The 15,159-nt window shown below is 37.2% G+C and overlaps 1 protein-coding gene across 1 annotated transcript in view; it reads right to left on the reverse strand.

Moving 5' to 3' along the window:
- Window positions 1-3,073: 3,073 nt before the first annotated feature.
- Window positions 3,074-15,159, reverse strand: part of osbpl5 (oxysterol binding protein-like 5) — a 57,576-nt gene continuing 45,490 nt past the window's right edge. The window contains exons 9-22 of the mRNA XM_084095509.1: window positions 14,208-14,409; window positions 12,655-12,839; window positions 12,459-12,540; window positions 11,758-11,856; window positions 10,273-10,369; window positions 10,064-10,162; window positions 9,678-9,775; window positions 9,500-9,589; window positions 8,200-8,336; window positions 7,123-7,302; window positions 6,836-6,965; window positions 6,582-6,696; window positions 4,909-5,011; window positions 3,074-4,835 (exon numbers count right to left, since the gene is read on the reverse strand). Of these exons, the coding sequence (XP_083951635.1) occupies window positions 4,700-4,835; window positions 4,909-5,011; window positions 6,582-6,696; window positions 6,836-6,965; window positions 7,123-7,302; window positions 8,200-8,336; window positions 9,500-9,589; window positions 9,678-9,775; window positions 10,064-10,162; window positions 10,273-10,369; window positions 11,758-11,856; window positions 12,459-12,540; window positions 12,655-12,839; window positions 14,208-14,409 (1,753 nt within the window). The 3' untranslated portion in view covers window positions 3,074-4,699. The remainder of the gene's footprint in view (window positions 4,836-4,908; window positions 5,012-6,581; window positions 6,697-6,835; window positions 6,966-7,122; window positions 7,303-8,199; window positions 8,337-9,499; window positions 9,590-9,677; window positions 9,776-10,063; window positions 10,163-10,272; window positions 10,370-11,757; window positions 11,857-12,458; window positions 12,541-12,654; window positions 12,840-14,207; window positions 14,410-15,159) is intronic.

Below are 15,159 nucleotides of genomic sequence, written 5' to 3' on the forward strand. Positions count from 1 at the left end.
CATTTGATAGACATATTGTTCTCAGGCATCAAATCTTATGCTCATGTTTTGTAGTCCCAGAAAACACATTACACAGCTGTAGGAGGATGGAATTCTTTTGTGCAGAGTCCAGCACACATGTGACCTAATTAGGCCCTGCCTTTACAGAGCGCTTCCGTCTTCCCCCGCATGTATCCAAGCACAAAGGTCCAGTGTATGCGCCCACTCGCAGATATGTAGCCTGTAGGCCTTGGTACTGTTGCAACTACTGCTGTCCCTCCTGAACTTGTCCATCAATGTGATGGGCTGACATATGACTCGATGAATGATCACCATGTAGACAATAAACAAACAGTTACCATGTAAACATTTATCAAATGACTCAATGCTAAAAAAGCTCTGGCTAACAGTGAATTATCTTTATGTGGTTCTGTATTGGATACAGCATAAACTTGATTTTAACAAGGTTAAAGGCACAGGGAAGAGGAGGAGGGAACCGGCGAACGTCCAATGTAAAGTTTTAATTATAAAATAAACAAACAACAAAATGAAAGTAAAGCAGCAGCCCATCACAGACGACTGCCGCACATGCATAAACAAAAACAAAGTAAAGTCCAGGCTTGGTCCTGGTCCTCTACTCTTCCTTTTATCCATCTGGAGCTCCTCTGTGAGACTCAAGACTGGTGTGGCACACATGTGACGCTCAATAGCACTTGTGGCACTGCTTGCCACATACCCTTATCGCCCCTCGCAGACCGGAGGGGTACCCACCCAACCGAGGCTGCAGCACCTGGGGGTAAGGACAGACGAGGCGAGAGAAGAGGAGACAGAAGGATGAGAGACAGAAACGAGAGAGAAAAAAAAAAATCTTGGCCCAGTTCCAAAAACACACTGCCGCTTGGTCCTCAACCAGCTGGAAGAAATTCTTCTGGCGGTGGCACTGGATGCCCCAGGTGGACGGCCTTATTCTCCCCCTGTCCCTGAAGGCCGGTGACGGCTCATCCTTGTCGGTGTCTGGCAGAGAGACACGGAAGTTGGCAAATGGTGACACCTCCTCCATCCCGACAGCAGCCGCCCCTCCATGCTTTGGTGGACGGAGGCGAGTATATCCGTCCCCTTGTCGAGCCCTCCAGCTCCACTGCCTCGAGCGACCTCGGCTGCAGATTCTGCTCAATCCAACTCGATGGCACCGCGACTTCCCCACAGCGGCGAGGGCTCTATCACAACGCGTCCCTCCTTCCTCACAAGTTTTTGGCTCGAATGTAACAATGTTTAAAGTTCAGGGAAGAAGGAGGCAGGAACCGGCGAATGTTCAAGAAACTTTCATCCAAAAATAAACAACAAAATGAAAGTAAAGTGGCAGCTCCTCACGACTGCCGCATATAAACATGACAAACCAACATAAATAGTCTAGGCCTGGTCCTCTCTTTAACCTTTCTGGAGCTCCTCCGTGAGATTTGAAACTGGTGTGCTGCCAGGTGATGCTCATTAGCACTTGTGCCACCGGCCTCGCTCCGTTCCCACGGCTCTCTGCCCCGCCCTGCTTGCCACATTGATGTTGCAATAACCTAAAACCAAGCAATCATGATTAAGATGTTGTACTAAAATAGAACTTGTCTCCTAACCTACAGCTTTATTTGACGTGTATTGCTTAAACGTAGCAATCACTGAAGTATATCACTGACTCATATGCTCCCAAATAACCACACCCAACTTCTGCCTGGAGGCTTTTTCTACATCCAGTTTCAATGAAAATGTTACCTACATAGGAAGCTTGAGGAAGTAGTTATTATCTTTTGTTTTCTTTAACCAGATAAGAGACAGCAGACCGCAAATTATACACTTTTATTCCACAGGCCTGCATTTGCTCAGGGAAGTGAAGGAAGGGGGTTTTCAGACACTACTCACTTTTTACCATGTCCCAACAAGCCCTAGCACTGCCTGCTGTAACAAAAAGAAAACTCCAACCGCAAAGACCTCTGAACAAGAAAATGAACCTGAACTTTTTGCCCAAATCTTATGCACAAAACTCACCATCCCAGAGCAAGGGTTTGTGGGTCGTTGACAGGTGATTGCTAGGGTGTTTTGGTGGATGCCATGGCAGCTGCTAAGGTGTTGTGTGTGTTATTAGCATGTTACTAAGATTCTCTGTGTTATTAGCATGTTACTAATTTGTTTTTACTATGTTGTAGGTGAAAAATGGTATGTAAAACAAGTAGCATGTCCGAATTAATGGTGTAGATAAAACAGTTGGCGAAAACTACCCAGATGACTTAATACTTCCGGTGAGATTCTGACGTGCACGTCCATTGGACACTTTACTACCCATGAGGCCATGGGAGAGATGAATGGCAGTGAAGTGACACAACTGATGCTGGTAGGTCACAAGTTAATGACAACATGAGAAATGTAGTTAGTCCAGATGTCATTTATAATACACGTTATGTTAGATGCTTTTATGCTTTTCAATTAATGCAAAGTTTATTCCTCATCAAATGAAGTATCTAGTCAAAGAATATGTGATTTTGGATGCACTTTAAGTGATTGTTACTGCTAGCATGTTGCTAATGTGTGTTTGAGTGGTTGTTAGCATGTTGCTAATGTGTTTTGAGTGGCCACATTTATCCGCTCCAGACACGTCGAACGCATCTGCCATCTTAGAACAGTTAACATTTCAGATGCTGTTGTAACTCACATGGAAAGTAAATGAGTTTTCCAAGATGGCACAACATTAAGCAGCCTCTGGTTGTAAAAACCACAGATTTCAGAATCCAGAAGTGGGAGTGTTGAGAATGTGTTGGTCTCTTTTTTTATGGATTAACTCAATATTACAGGCTTTTAAACTACAGTAACTTTTTAATGTAGTGTTAGCTAATGCTGTCGTCTTGTTGTATTGTGTTTAGCTAAATCATCTGCCGAAGTCTTTTCCACATATAGATATTCATCCATGTATATAACTAGGTAGCAGACGCACAGTCAGCTTGCTGTTGACCGGCTTTGACAGTCCCAAAACTTTTGAACAATGTTTGTAAAACTAATCTAAATGCTTTCCTTATTGTGTATGTGAATGTTTCAAAGAAGACAAAGCAACATGTCGAAATGTAAAACTTTACTGTGGTGCTGTAATTGCAACAATCATTAACAAACAGTGAGCCATTCATTTCATTCAGGGAAGATAACTGTACTGAGTGCTCTGTAAAAAAAAAGGAAAAGGCAAATGAAAAATTATTTTAAAATTTCAATGGGTTGAACTATGGCTCAAGAACACAAGCATCATTCAAGCACAAATTTCCTATATGAATCCTGCATTGGAAGCTTTGTACTTTGACCTTAACAGTTCCCCACTAAGGGGTCAGTTTACAACACAATAAAAACCTTGAGTAGAGAACACAATATGATGCTCTACAGGACTTGCTCCCAGAAAACCTGAATGAACGTGTTCTTAAAAACAGTATGATTACATATAAAACAAATCAAGTGAAATGATCAAATAAATACATTCTCAATTTCAAATGTTTCAAACAAATATATACACTTTAGATTACCCAGTCACGCCTTCGCTATCGAACGTATCACACTTCATCGGAGCAACATCAATGAACTGGAACTTCCCAGAAGGCCTCACGTGTCTCTATAGGGACTGACCTAGCCAATGCCTTACAAACAGTCATGAATATGAATGTCTTGGGGAGTGTGTTCACACTTGGCATGTTTGGCTCGATTAAACCAAACCCTGGTGCGATTGCTCTTGTTAGTGCGGTTCATTTGAATAAGTGTGAACGCTGCAAACCCTGGTGCACCAAACAAGCGGAAAAGATGGCTCTTGGTTCACTTCCAAACAAACTTTGGTCTGGTTCGACTAGTCTGTATTGCGTTCATATTTCAAAGACATGTAAACGAACCAAAAACAGGAAGATAAGACCCTAAAAAGGACAGAAAGCTCAAGCATATGCCAACCAATCGGGTTGTATCCCTATGCCTTTAGGTTCGGTGTCAAAATGCCAATCTGAACGCTAGTCCGGACCAAACAAACCAAGTGAATCGAACTACAAGTGTGAACACACCCTCAGTCTTATGGCTGATTGATCATTCTATTATCATAGTGCTACCGTCAATTCTTCATCTAAATCTACAGTACGCATTTGGTGTCGGAGCATTGTTTTCCATTGTGTAGTGTACAATCAAGTTTGTAAACATGTACTCTTCTTTGTATTGTTCTATAAAGAAACACTGTTTTGGTAAAATAATAAAATGAGCAAATTTGTGTGGTTGAAAGCATAAAGAAATAGCACTGGCGGACTTCACTGACTTTTCTTTTGTTTGTTTTTTCTCCTTTTTGGCTTCAGTGTTAAGGCCCGGTGTATAAATGGAAGAGGAGTTCTCGGTAATGCACACACAGACAAAAACCCATTCAACTGCATTCAAATGTGACACAAATAGACTACCAATATTGCCAAGAAACAGTGCGTAGGTAAGAGGGAACATCAATTAACAAGAGTGGCAGTACAGTATTTTACATCCACTCTCAAATGATTATCTGTCATATGAATTAAAACAAGAGTCTCTTTCTCTCTAATTGAAGTGCTTAGTGCTTGATGGTGGGCTACGGTTGGTAGCAACATCACGGTGGGGCATTCAAGGGGCTGTGTGATGGTGATAGTTTGGCTGTGTTTATTGCTAGGCAACGATTGCTAGGCGATGGTCGCTAGGTGACGGCATCTCAAGTGAAGACGTAGTTGATGAGTAGCTGAAAGAGCAACAGCATGCAGAGGATGAGACAGTGGCGACCGCTCAAGGACTTGCTCTCCTCCTCCGTCTTGTGTCGCGCTATCTGACGACCCAATGCACTCAGGTTTCTGTAGATACAGGGATCAGTGTTAGAAATATACAGTATAGCACTGAATGCAGTATTTCAAAGGGTGTACTTGCCTCTGTATGTCTTGCTGTGTTTTCTGTATAGCTGCTACTGAGGCCTCTATGAGAGCGATGTCCTTCACTTCTTTAGTACATCTTCCACACTGGCTCAGAAAGCCTGATGAAGTCAAGATGAGACACATAAAACAATCTGAAGTCTTCAATTCTTTTTTCAAGCATTGCATTTTATTTGATAATAAATATATATTTTTAAATAAATTAAATTTTTTGTTTTATTATAAATATTTATTTTAGTTTTTTAATCAATTGTTTTATGATACATTATTTGTTTCATATATTTTTGTTTAATTTGTTTAATACAATTAGATATTCATAATTATTTTCCCCCATATATATATATATATATTTTTATACATACATATATACATATTATATATATATACAGTGAGGAAAATAAGTATTTGAACACCCTGCTATTTTGCAAGTTCTCCCACTTAGAAATCATGGAGGGGTCTGAAATTGTCATCTGGAAAAATCCAGAAATCACAATATGATTTTTTAACTATTTATTTGTATGATACAGCTGCAAATAAGTATTTGAACACCTGTCTATCAGCTAGAATTCTGACCCTCAAAGACCTGTTAGTCTGCCTTTAAAATGTCCACCTCCACTCCATTTATTATCCTAAATTAGATGCACCTGTTTGAGGTCGTTAGCTGCATACTTATTTTCCTCACTGTATATATATATATATATATATATATATATAAATAATATATAAATATTTTTTATATTAAAATATTATAATATTTTATAATACATATTTATTTTTGTTTTTTTAATAATGTCTGTTTTAGAATAACTTATTTATTTATGTATATTTTTGGTTTATATTATTTATTTATGTTTACTATAATTATATATTCATAATTAAATATATATATATATATATATATATATATATATATATATATATATATATATATATATTATTTTTATATATATATATATATATATATATATATATATAATTTCACAATAAATATTTTCTTTGTTTTATATTAACTATTTAATTTAGTTAATTAACTTAACTATTTTGTTTTATATATTTTTTTATTTATATTTATCTTTGTTTAATTTAATTACATATTCAAAATTAATTTTTTTTCTATTTCTTTTATAGTAAATATGTTTTTGTTTGTATTTTATAATAGTTTTATTTTAGAATATATTTTTATTTTATAATACTTTTTTCATTTCATAATAAAAAAAATATTTTTATAAACATTTTATAATACACATTTATTGTTTGGGATATTTTACAAAAAACTTATTTTATAATAATTGTGTTTATTTTATTTTGTAATAAAAATACATATATTTATATAAATATTTTATATTTAAATAGATTCTTTTTCCATTTTATTTTAAATATAAAAGCATTCTCAAGCTCTGAAAATGATATTTGTAAGTACAACTAGTTTACTCTAATATACAGCAAAATATACAGCAAAATAAGTCAATTATTAGTCCTTTATAGCCTAGTGGATCTGAGAAACTACTTCCTAATCTGATTGGATTAGATATATTTGAAGTCTTAGTCAGTAGTCAGACTCACAAACTATTTTAACTGCCGCCAGAACAGTTTATTCACCTCTTAACTATCAGAATACAAACGCCCCTGTTTGCTTATGGTGTGTGTAAGTCTGGCGGGACGAGGACTTGCCTTCGTTGTCGGATGACTCGTGGTTGGGTTCTGGTGTGGTGCTGCTGCTCTCTGTGTTCTGACTGCAGCTGGACGGCTGGCTGCTAGACTTCCTGTGTTTGCCATTCACCCGCAGCTGAGAAACACACACACACACACACCTGTCGAGTCAAACACACCCTGAAGGGCCATCGGCTCACCTAAAGGAGCCCAGGAAGAATCCTCCTTCAGAAAATACTAGGAAATCCTGGGACCAACTTTCCTGTGTGACTCACCTTCTTCTGTCCAGCCCAGTTCTGGCTGTAGGAGAAACTGTTGCGTTGACGCTGGGATTTCTCTTTCGTCTGGATGATGCCTTCTTTCTCAAACTGTACCAGGGAGCGCTCCGGATCCCACGGCTTAGTGCTGAGAAAGTAATCGTAATGAGGAGATTATTAATTATGGAAATGATACCAAATTTAGGGATTTGTAACCAATGGAAATTAGGGTATCAGTTAATTTAGCTTTAAATCACATTATTTTTCTGTAGCGTTCACATTAATAAGTGGCTCACTGAACATACTCGGCATATTTGTATTGCCACTCATTAGTGTCAGTGTTGAGAGTGAAGAGACGTGGGTTCCAGGGTTTCTCGCTTCTCTCTTTGGCTTCCTGACGCTGAGCTTCTTCCAGAACAAACTTCTCCTGTGTGGCACTGTTCTGGTCTTTATCGGTGATCGCTCGGGTCACGTGCTGCCACAGCCTGCAGGGAGATACACCAGAAGCTTAACATCTTATAAAAGCCATTATTGTTTAGTCACAACACATTTTTCACAGCGCTTTGATGTGGCATAACATAAACCAGAAAGATTAGGTCATTGTGATTTACACATATTCTTTGGTGATTTAGAGGTCAAGATTCAAAAGATCTAGGAAGTGATTTTTCTCCATTGGCAGCCATGTAAATGACAACATTCTTGCAAGCAAAATATAAATAGCTAATATTTAATTTCTTTACTGTATATGTTTTACCTGAGCTTGAGTTTGTGGAAGGTGAAAATAGTTGAGTTTCTTAAAGTGAAATAGTTTAATTGCTTTTATTTCTTAACAAAAAGCGTAAAAATAATAAAAAATAATGCCTATATATTTTTTTAGAAATGTATAAATCATGATATATTTCTATAAATTAAAATGAACAAAAATAATAAAACAAATAGATCTATAAAAAACAATGGTAACCCTTTATTTTAGTCCTTGTTACGTTACATGTAGTTACTGTAGTAATAACTATAAATTACGCATAATTACATGCTAATTAACTAACATGTAGTTAATTATTATTGCACAGTACTTAAATGCATAATTACACTGTGACACGGATACCTTAAAATAAAGTTGAACCAAAACAATATATATATATATATATATATATATATATATATATATATATATATATATATATATATGTACACACACACACACACACATATATATATATATATATATATATATATATATATATATATATATATATATATATATAGCAGCTTAAACAATTGAGAAATATATAGTAAATTACAAACAAAATAGCATATAGTAAATCCATTTTGCAGCACTTTCTTTCCATTTTGTCTTTGTTTGTGAATGTGTGTCTGTGTACCTCTGAGACTCGAACGCCTCCTGCTGGTCCATCTGCACCACCTGTCTCTTCAGCCTCTGTCTGCGTATGTCAGGCCCGGGGTTCCACAGCACCTCCTGCTGGCCCGTCTTCTTCTCCATCAGGTGCACTTTACCATCCTGGGGGAAGATGTGGAATTAAACACGCCTGTGAGATCATGTGCTGTCAGCCATTGTGATAAGCAATGATGTAGCCTGTGCTCTTAAAATTTTTGCCTAAATTTCACCCTAGGGATCAATAAAGTTCTGTCTTATCTTCTCTTATCTTTGAAGAGACACCTGGAGGATTAAGTTAGCCACAATCCTTTCAATCCACATAGAGGATCTGTGTGTTTATTATTGTACAATTGTGTTCAATCAATCAATCAATCAATCAATCTACCCATCTATCTTCCTGTAAGCTACTGATGAAACCAGCCAAAAATATTTAATATTTAAAGGGGTCATGACATGATAAATCAAATTTGCCTTGATCTATTGACATATAAGGGATCTTTGTACTATTAAAACATCCTGGAAGTTTCATAACTTAAAATGTCCTCATTATTATAAACAAAGCATTTATTTAATCAAGCTCCGAAAACGTCTCGTTTTGATATTGCAGGATTTGTGATGTCACACAGGCAAATACATGTGCACATGACTGCCTCAAGAGCAAGACATTGACGAATAGTTACATCATCACATCATAGGCCCCGCCCACTGACATTTGCCTACACTGGATGTGAGCAAAAGCGAAAAGAATCCATTGTAATCACTGATGCTGTCTACACTGGATACAGGATACAGATGAGTGTTCAGTTTGTGACACTCAACGCGCTTGAGTCTGTCGACAATATGACAAATGGAAGAGTGGAAGAGGAAATAGAAGGAAAGAACGTTCGCTTTGACACGTCCAGTTTCAACAGCTCATACAGACTTTAGAAGGATCCCAGCGTCGGAAACAAGTGGATAGTTTATTTTAACGGTGTCCTGGATCGTGTCGGAGGATTATATGCTTTGTAAACAAGGCACAGATTAATGGAGAGTTTGCAAAGAAGCTTTTGTTGAAAGATGAAGATCCAACTGTATTGGATCTGACAGCAGCGGCATCACAAACCTTAAGTGATTTGATAATGCTTTGTCTTAACATTTTAAGTGAACCTCAAGGAACATATTAAAATAAAAAATAAAAATCCATGCCATGACCCCTTTAAAATTGATTATTTAAAATATATTTAAAAAAAATTGAGGAAATGTTGGTGATGTGGACTTTTCTTTAATGTATCTGAAAATTCTCCTACCCAGTGGCCATCTACTGTTGCCAGAACGTCTTCCCCCATGCGTATCTTTCCAGAAATCTGGTTAACGTTGCAAGAGCTGCCAAGAAAAGGCTGGGACAGAGAGAAAGACAACAGTTGTAAGATTATGATTAAAAAAAGAAATGAAGTGTCATTGGTGAGGTTTGGAACTCCAGAATACCTTCAATTTGAATTCAAGTTCTGTATAACATTGTGTTTTTTCACACTCAATTGTGATTTTCCCACCAAGCTCCAAAGTCATTGTACCATACAGAATACCTGTAAGAAATTCACAGTTTCTGTTTATTAATGTTTCATGAAAACATTAACAGTTTTCTCATTATTTACTCACCTTAATATTATTCCAAAAAATAACTCAAATATTATAATATGGTTTTGGAATAAAATGATGGTGAGTAAATAATGATACAATTATTATTTTTTTTTTTAGTTGTGATTACAAAAATATATATATATATATTCATTATTTATGGGTGTACTATTTCTTTAAGCCATAATTCAGCATGGTTTAATTATGAAATTTAGATTCAGATTGAAGTCCATCACCTTTACAGTGAGCGTACGGCATTGTGATGATGTACTCTTCATCTCGGGGCAAAAACAAGAGCCTGGCCTTTCCATCTAGTATCGCCGACAGTGAGTTCCCTTTAAGAAATGACACTGAGGTTATAACCGGTATCAAACAAGAGAAGCACAAAGGTTGTGTTGAAATCTCTGTATGTCTATATTTGAACTTCAGCATGAAATTTACATACCATAAAATTTGGATTTGGCCAGAATGCTTCCACTAATGCAGAATCCATCTTTCTTATTGCTGATGTAGAAGGCTGAAACAGGAGGGTGATGAGAAACCTGAAAGTACAAAAGTGAACTGCTTATCAGATGAGCTTATCGGTTTCCATTGCAAACAGAGATTGTAGTCATGTTTACAATATATGCACAGCAAGACAAATGTCCTAGCAACACTGTTCATTACATTAAGATTCACTAGAAAGTGTCCAAATACTTGTTTTAATATCAGTGTATTGTTTTAAAATGCCACATGGATTGATACTTTGTATTTAAAGAGATAGTTCACCCAAATATGAAAATTCTGTCATTAATTACTCGCCCTCACGTCATTCCAAACCCGTAAGACTTCCGTTCATCTTCGGAACACAAGTGAATATTCTTTAATGAAATCTGAGTGATTTCTGTCCCTCCATTGACAGTTCACGCAACTACCATTTTGACGCTTCAAAAAGTTAATATAAAGATCATAAAACAAGTCCATATGAATTGAGCAGTTTAGTCCAAATTTTCTGAGGAGACTCGATCGCTTTATATGATGAACAGGTGGAAGCTCAATAATGCTTGCTTGACGTGCGAGAACCAATGAGGTTCATTCTCGTGTGTTACGCAGCACGTTTGAGCTTTAGCAAGAACCAATGAGGTTCATTTTTGTGTTACGCAGCACGTTTGAGCTTTAGCAAGAACCATTGAGGTTCATTTTTGTGTTACGCAGCACGTTTGAGCTTCAGCAAGAACCAATGAGGTTCATTTTTGTGTTACGCAGCACGTTTGAGCTTCAGCAAGAACCATTGAGGTTCATTTTTGTGTTACGCAGCACGTTTGAGCTTTAGCAAGAACCATTGAGGTTCATTTTTGTGTTACGCAGCACGTTTGAGCTTTAGCAAGAACCAATGAGGTTCATTTTTGTGTTACGCAGCATGTTTGAGCTTCAGCAAGAACCATTGAGGTTCATTTTTGTGTTACGCAGCATGTTTGAGCTTCAGCAAGAACCAATGGGGTTTGTTCTCGCACGTTAAACAAGTACATTTGAGCTTCTGTTTATGTTCGCTGATCAATGTTATTATGTGACTAAAAGCTTAAATTATTATTTTTTTTTATCATATAAAGCGATCGAGTCTCTTCAGAAAATTGACTAAACTAGTCAAATCTAATCTAACTAATCCAATTCATATGGATTAGTTTTACGATCTCTTTATGAACTTTTTGAAGCATCAAAGTGGTAGTTGCATAGACTGTCAATGGAGGGACAGAAAGCTCCCAGATTTCATTAAAAAATCTCTTCATTTGTGTTCTGAAGATGAACAAAAGTCTTACGTGTTTGGAACAACATAAGGGTGAGACAACATAATTGATGACAATTTTGGGTGAACTAACCCTTTAATGCAATGTCAAATATTTTGTGTGACAGTCCAAACACTTTTTAAAACCACATAATTCTAGAGTCTCACCTGTTCTGCTATGTAAAATGTACAGCTGTCTGTTTGTGGATGCAGCCAACAGCATCGAAACATTTCTCCTAGAATAGGGTTGTATGGTTTCTTCAGACCCTGAAAGACATACAAATGAACACCCGTAAGGCTAAAAATTATTTAGCAAGGGCGCATTAAATTGACCAAAATAGACAGTAGGGACAATTATAATGTAACAAAGGTTTTCTAATTATAAAATATAGAAATAGACAAATAAACAAAAATATTAAGCAACGTTTCAGCATTGATGATACAAATGTTCCTTGAGCAGCAAATCAGCATTTTAGAATGATTTCTGAAGGATCATGTGACACTGAAGACTGGGAGTAATGATGCTGAAAATTCAGCTTTACCATCACAGGAATAAATTACATATTAAAATATATTATAATAGAACAGTTATTTTAAATTGTAATAATATTTCACAAAATGTAACAGTTTTCAAATTAATTCAGCCTTAGTGTGCATAAGGCACTTTTTTCAAAAACATTTAAATTAATTTAAAATTTAAATTATTACTGACCCCAAACTTTTGAATGATATTTTGGTGTTTTCATCCAGTTGTTTTTACGAGATATCCCAAAATATGCATAAAATTCCATGTATGGAAGCCTGGTTACTGTGAACTGGTTTATGATTATGAAATCTCAATCCAAAAATTAGCACTTCACCCAACTTGCCTTTGGTTTCTTGTAGAAGCCTGACAGATACCAGCGCAAGACCTGCTTCATCCTGCAGTATGGGCTCTCTTCCGTCACAGCCCTAAAACAAAAATAAATATGATGATTATCTCTTCTCCAACAAACCCCGTGAAACTTAATGCTAATTTTAGTAAAATGCGTCTGGCTGCAGTAGTGATGCTAATGAGGTGCTTACTGGGACAGCAGGTCAGCATGGTAATAGTAATCTGACAGCTTGTCCAGAAATGAACGCGGCTCCAGGATAAACGTTGGCAAAACCACTTTAGACAGGTCCATCCCTGGCCTCAGCTGCTTCAGGAGAGTCCAAATTAAACCCTTATTCTCATCTGAGACTGTCTCGACCTGGGACGCCTCACCAGCCTATGATGACAACAGAAAATATATATATTTACCTTGAATGCCATTTAAGTCGTTTTGGATAAAAACATCTGCTAAATGCAAAAATGTAAAATGTTAATTCAACTGTTAAAAAAAAGATACCCAATGTCATCAGTAGTGGTCTTTGCTATATTTCAGCCGTTTCACACACCAGAAACACCGGAAATTAACGGGGGCTTAGGGCAAAAATGCCACCAAATTTGATTAAAAAAGCCCTCAAAATTCAAGATATGGGACAAAAAATGTCCCTGTATGAGTTCTTGATTTTAATATTTATAAGCAATAGGCTACCACACAAGGAAGAGTGCTGTTTTCCCGATTATAAGCACAACTGCAAACACGATATTGATTTTGTTACAAAAGTTCAATAAACAAGAGGTTAAAGGGATGGTTCGAAGTAATTCCAACCTAGGGTCCTTTGCACCATGACCTCGAGCCAAACACCCCCCCAGAAGCTTTTTTTCCCTTGGTCGAACATTATTAAAGTTAGAGCTTATTTAGAGATATCAGCCGGATGGCTTAGTGCAGGCGCTAATGAATCCAAAAATTATCGTAAATTACCCCACTAATAATGCCCGGAATGATACCACACTTCTACAGTAGTACAAATAGGTTCTGCACTCATAAAACGAGGCATTGGAAAGTTTGTAAGTACATCAGGAGTTTATTTAAATAACACTTGCCTGATGGCTTATGTTACCGCTAACCCGGACGTCGAGGTCCCTTCCGTGTTTTGGGAAAAGCCCGTAAAAGTCCTGGCAGAAAGCGATGCATAGGGATGTAGTGGTGCAAAGGACCCTAGGTTGAAATGACTCCGAACCATCCCTTTAATACTAGGTGACCAATTAACCAATTAAAAAGGTATTCATGTACCTGTATGACATTACGCTGTAGCCACATTGGACCAGCATTTTGGAAAATGAATGGATGGATGATTCAGTTGCAGGTGCCATCTTCTGGTTAGAATTGGGAATTTATTTGGCGCACGACTCTCACGGTGCATTATGGGTACATCGGTTGTACGCTCATTATTGCGGTGCATTGTGGGATTGAATGAGTGCACGCAATAACGTCCACTATGGTTTCAGACACCACTACAAATGGTTGTTCCCTCAAATAATGCCCTATTTAAAGGTATTTTTAAGCTGACAAATGTACTTTTAAGGGCAAATTTTAATTGGTTAACATACAATTTCTATTTGTTTTAGCTAGTCTTCACTGACAGGAAAACACAATTTTCAAAAAACACAATCACTGCATAACCGAAACACAATTAACTGTGTGCTGGTTAGACAAAGCAGTTCATTCAGGCCAAACAGAGACTGTGATAAAGCCATATTAAGTTATCACCTCTCCCATCTCTTCATGGGCTTCTTCAACGAATGCTGTTGCCTGGAGACACACGTCATCTGATTGGTCCATATCACTTTCCTCAGTCAATCTGCCTCCATTCTCATTGGCTGCATTGTCTGAGTCTTCATGCGTCTCCCTCTCCGATTTGTCCGAGTTGGCGTCGTTCTCCATATGGTTTTCCAACATGGAGTCATTCAATCTTTAAAAAACACAAACAAATGACCATGTGAGATTTGTTCCGGGTGCAATTTGTACATTTTCATTTTATATTTATTTTTAAACATGCTTAATTATTTATTATTTCATACACTCTTTCATTTGTTCTTTTAATAATAATTGTTTATTCTGCTTCTGCCTTTGAAATTGATTTGTTATGTTCACGTTCAAAGCCTGTCGAGATTAGTTGCCAAAGCAACAAATCACATGACGATCATCTTCATGAGTAATTTGAAGGACAGGGCCGTCACCATGGTCACAAGAGGTTCATTATATGAGCATACATTCAAAATTCCTGTTTTGTCCCATTTAATGCTTCAGGCAAAACATCTCTAAAGAGAAATATGAGACATCTGACTAGTAAAAAGGTCTTTCATTAGTAATCTGACCATTAGCAAAACGCATGACATAAAACAATCTCTTTGTGTCCACCACACACAGAGATAAGAGGAAAACCAGCATATATCCTGCGTCGCAGGCTGTCAGCAGGCTAGCAAGCCAAACAAGAAATGTGTCCTTACCTTGCTAATGATATTTTATTCCTGAAACTCCAAAGACTGGTAAATCAAAATGACCAAACACAGAAATGGCCTCAGTTTACAGTCAAAACACAGAGATTTCCCACTATAGTTCCTGTTTCGACTGGTGTTTGCATAGGAAAGCTCCGCAGTAATGTGTTTTCCAAAGCTGTTTTTCCAGCCTAGCAGCTTCTCTGATGCGTGCACGCGCTTGT

Source organism: Abramis brama (assembly GCF_963993115.1).
Source record: "Abramis brama genome assembly, chromosome: 20".
In the NCBI taxonomy this organism is placed as follows: Eukaryota; Metazoa; Chordata; class Actinopteri; order Cypriniformes; family Leuciscidae; genus Abramis; species Abramis brama.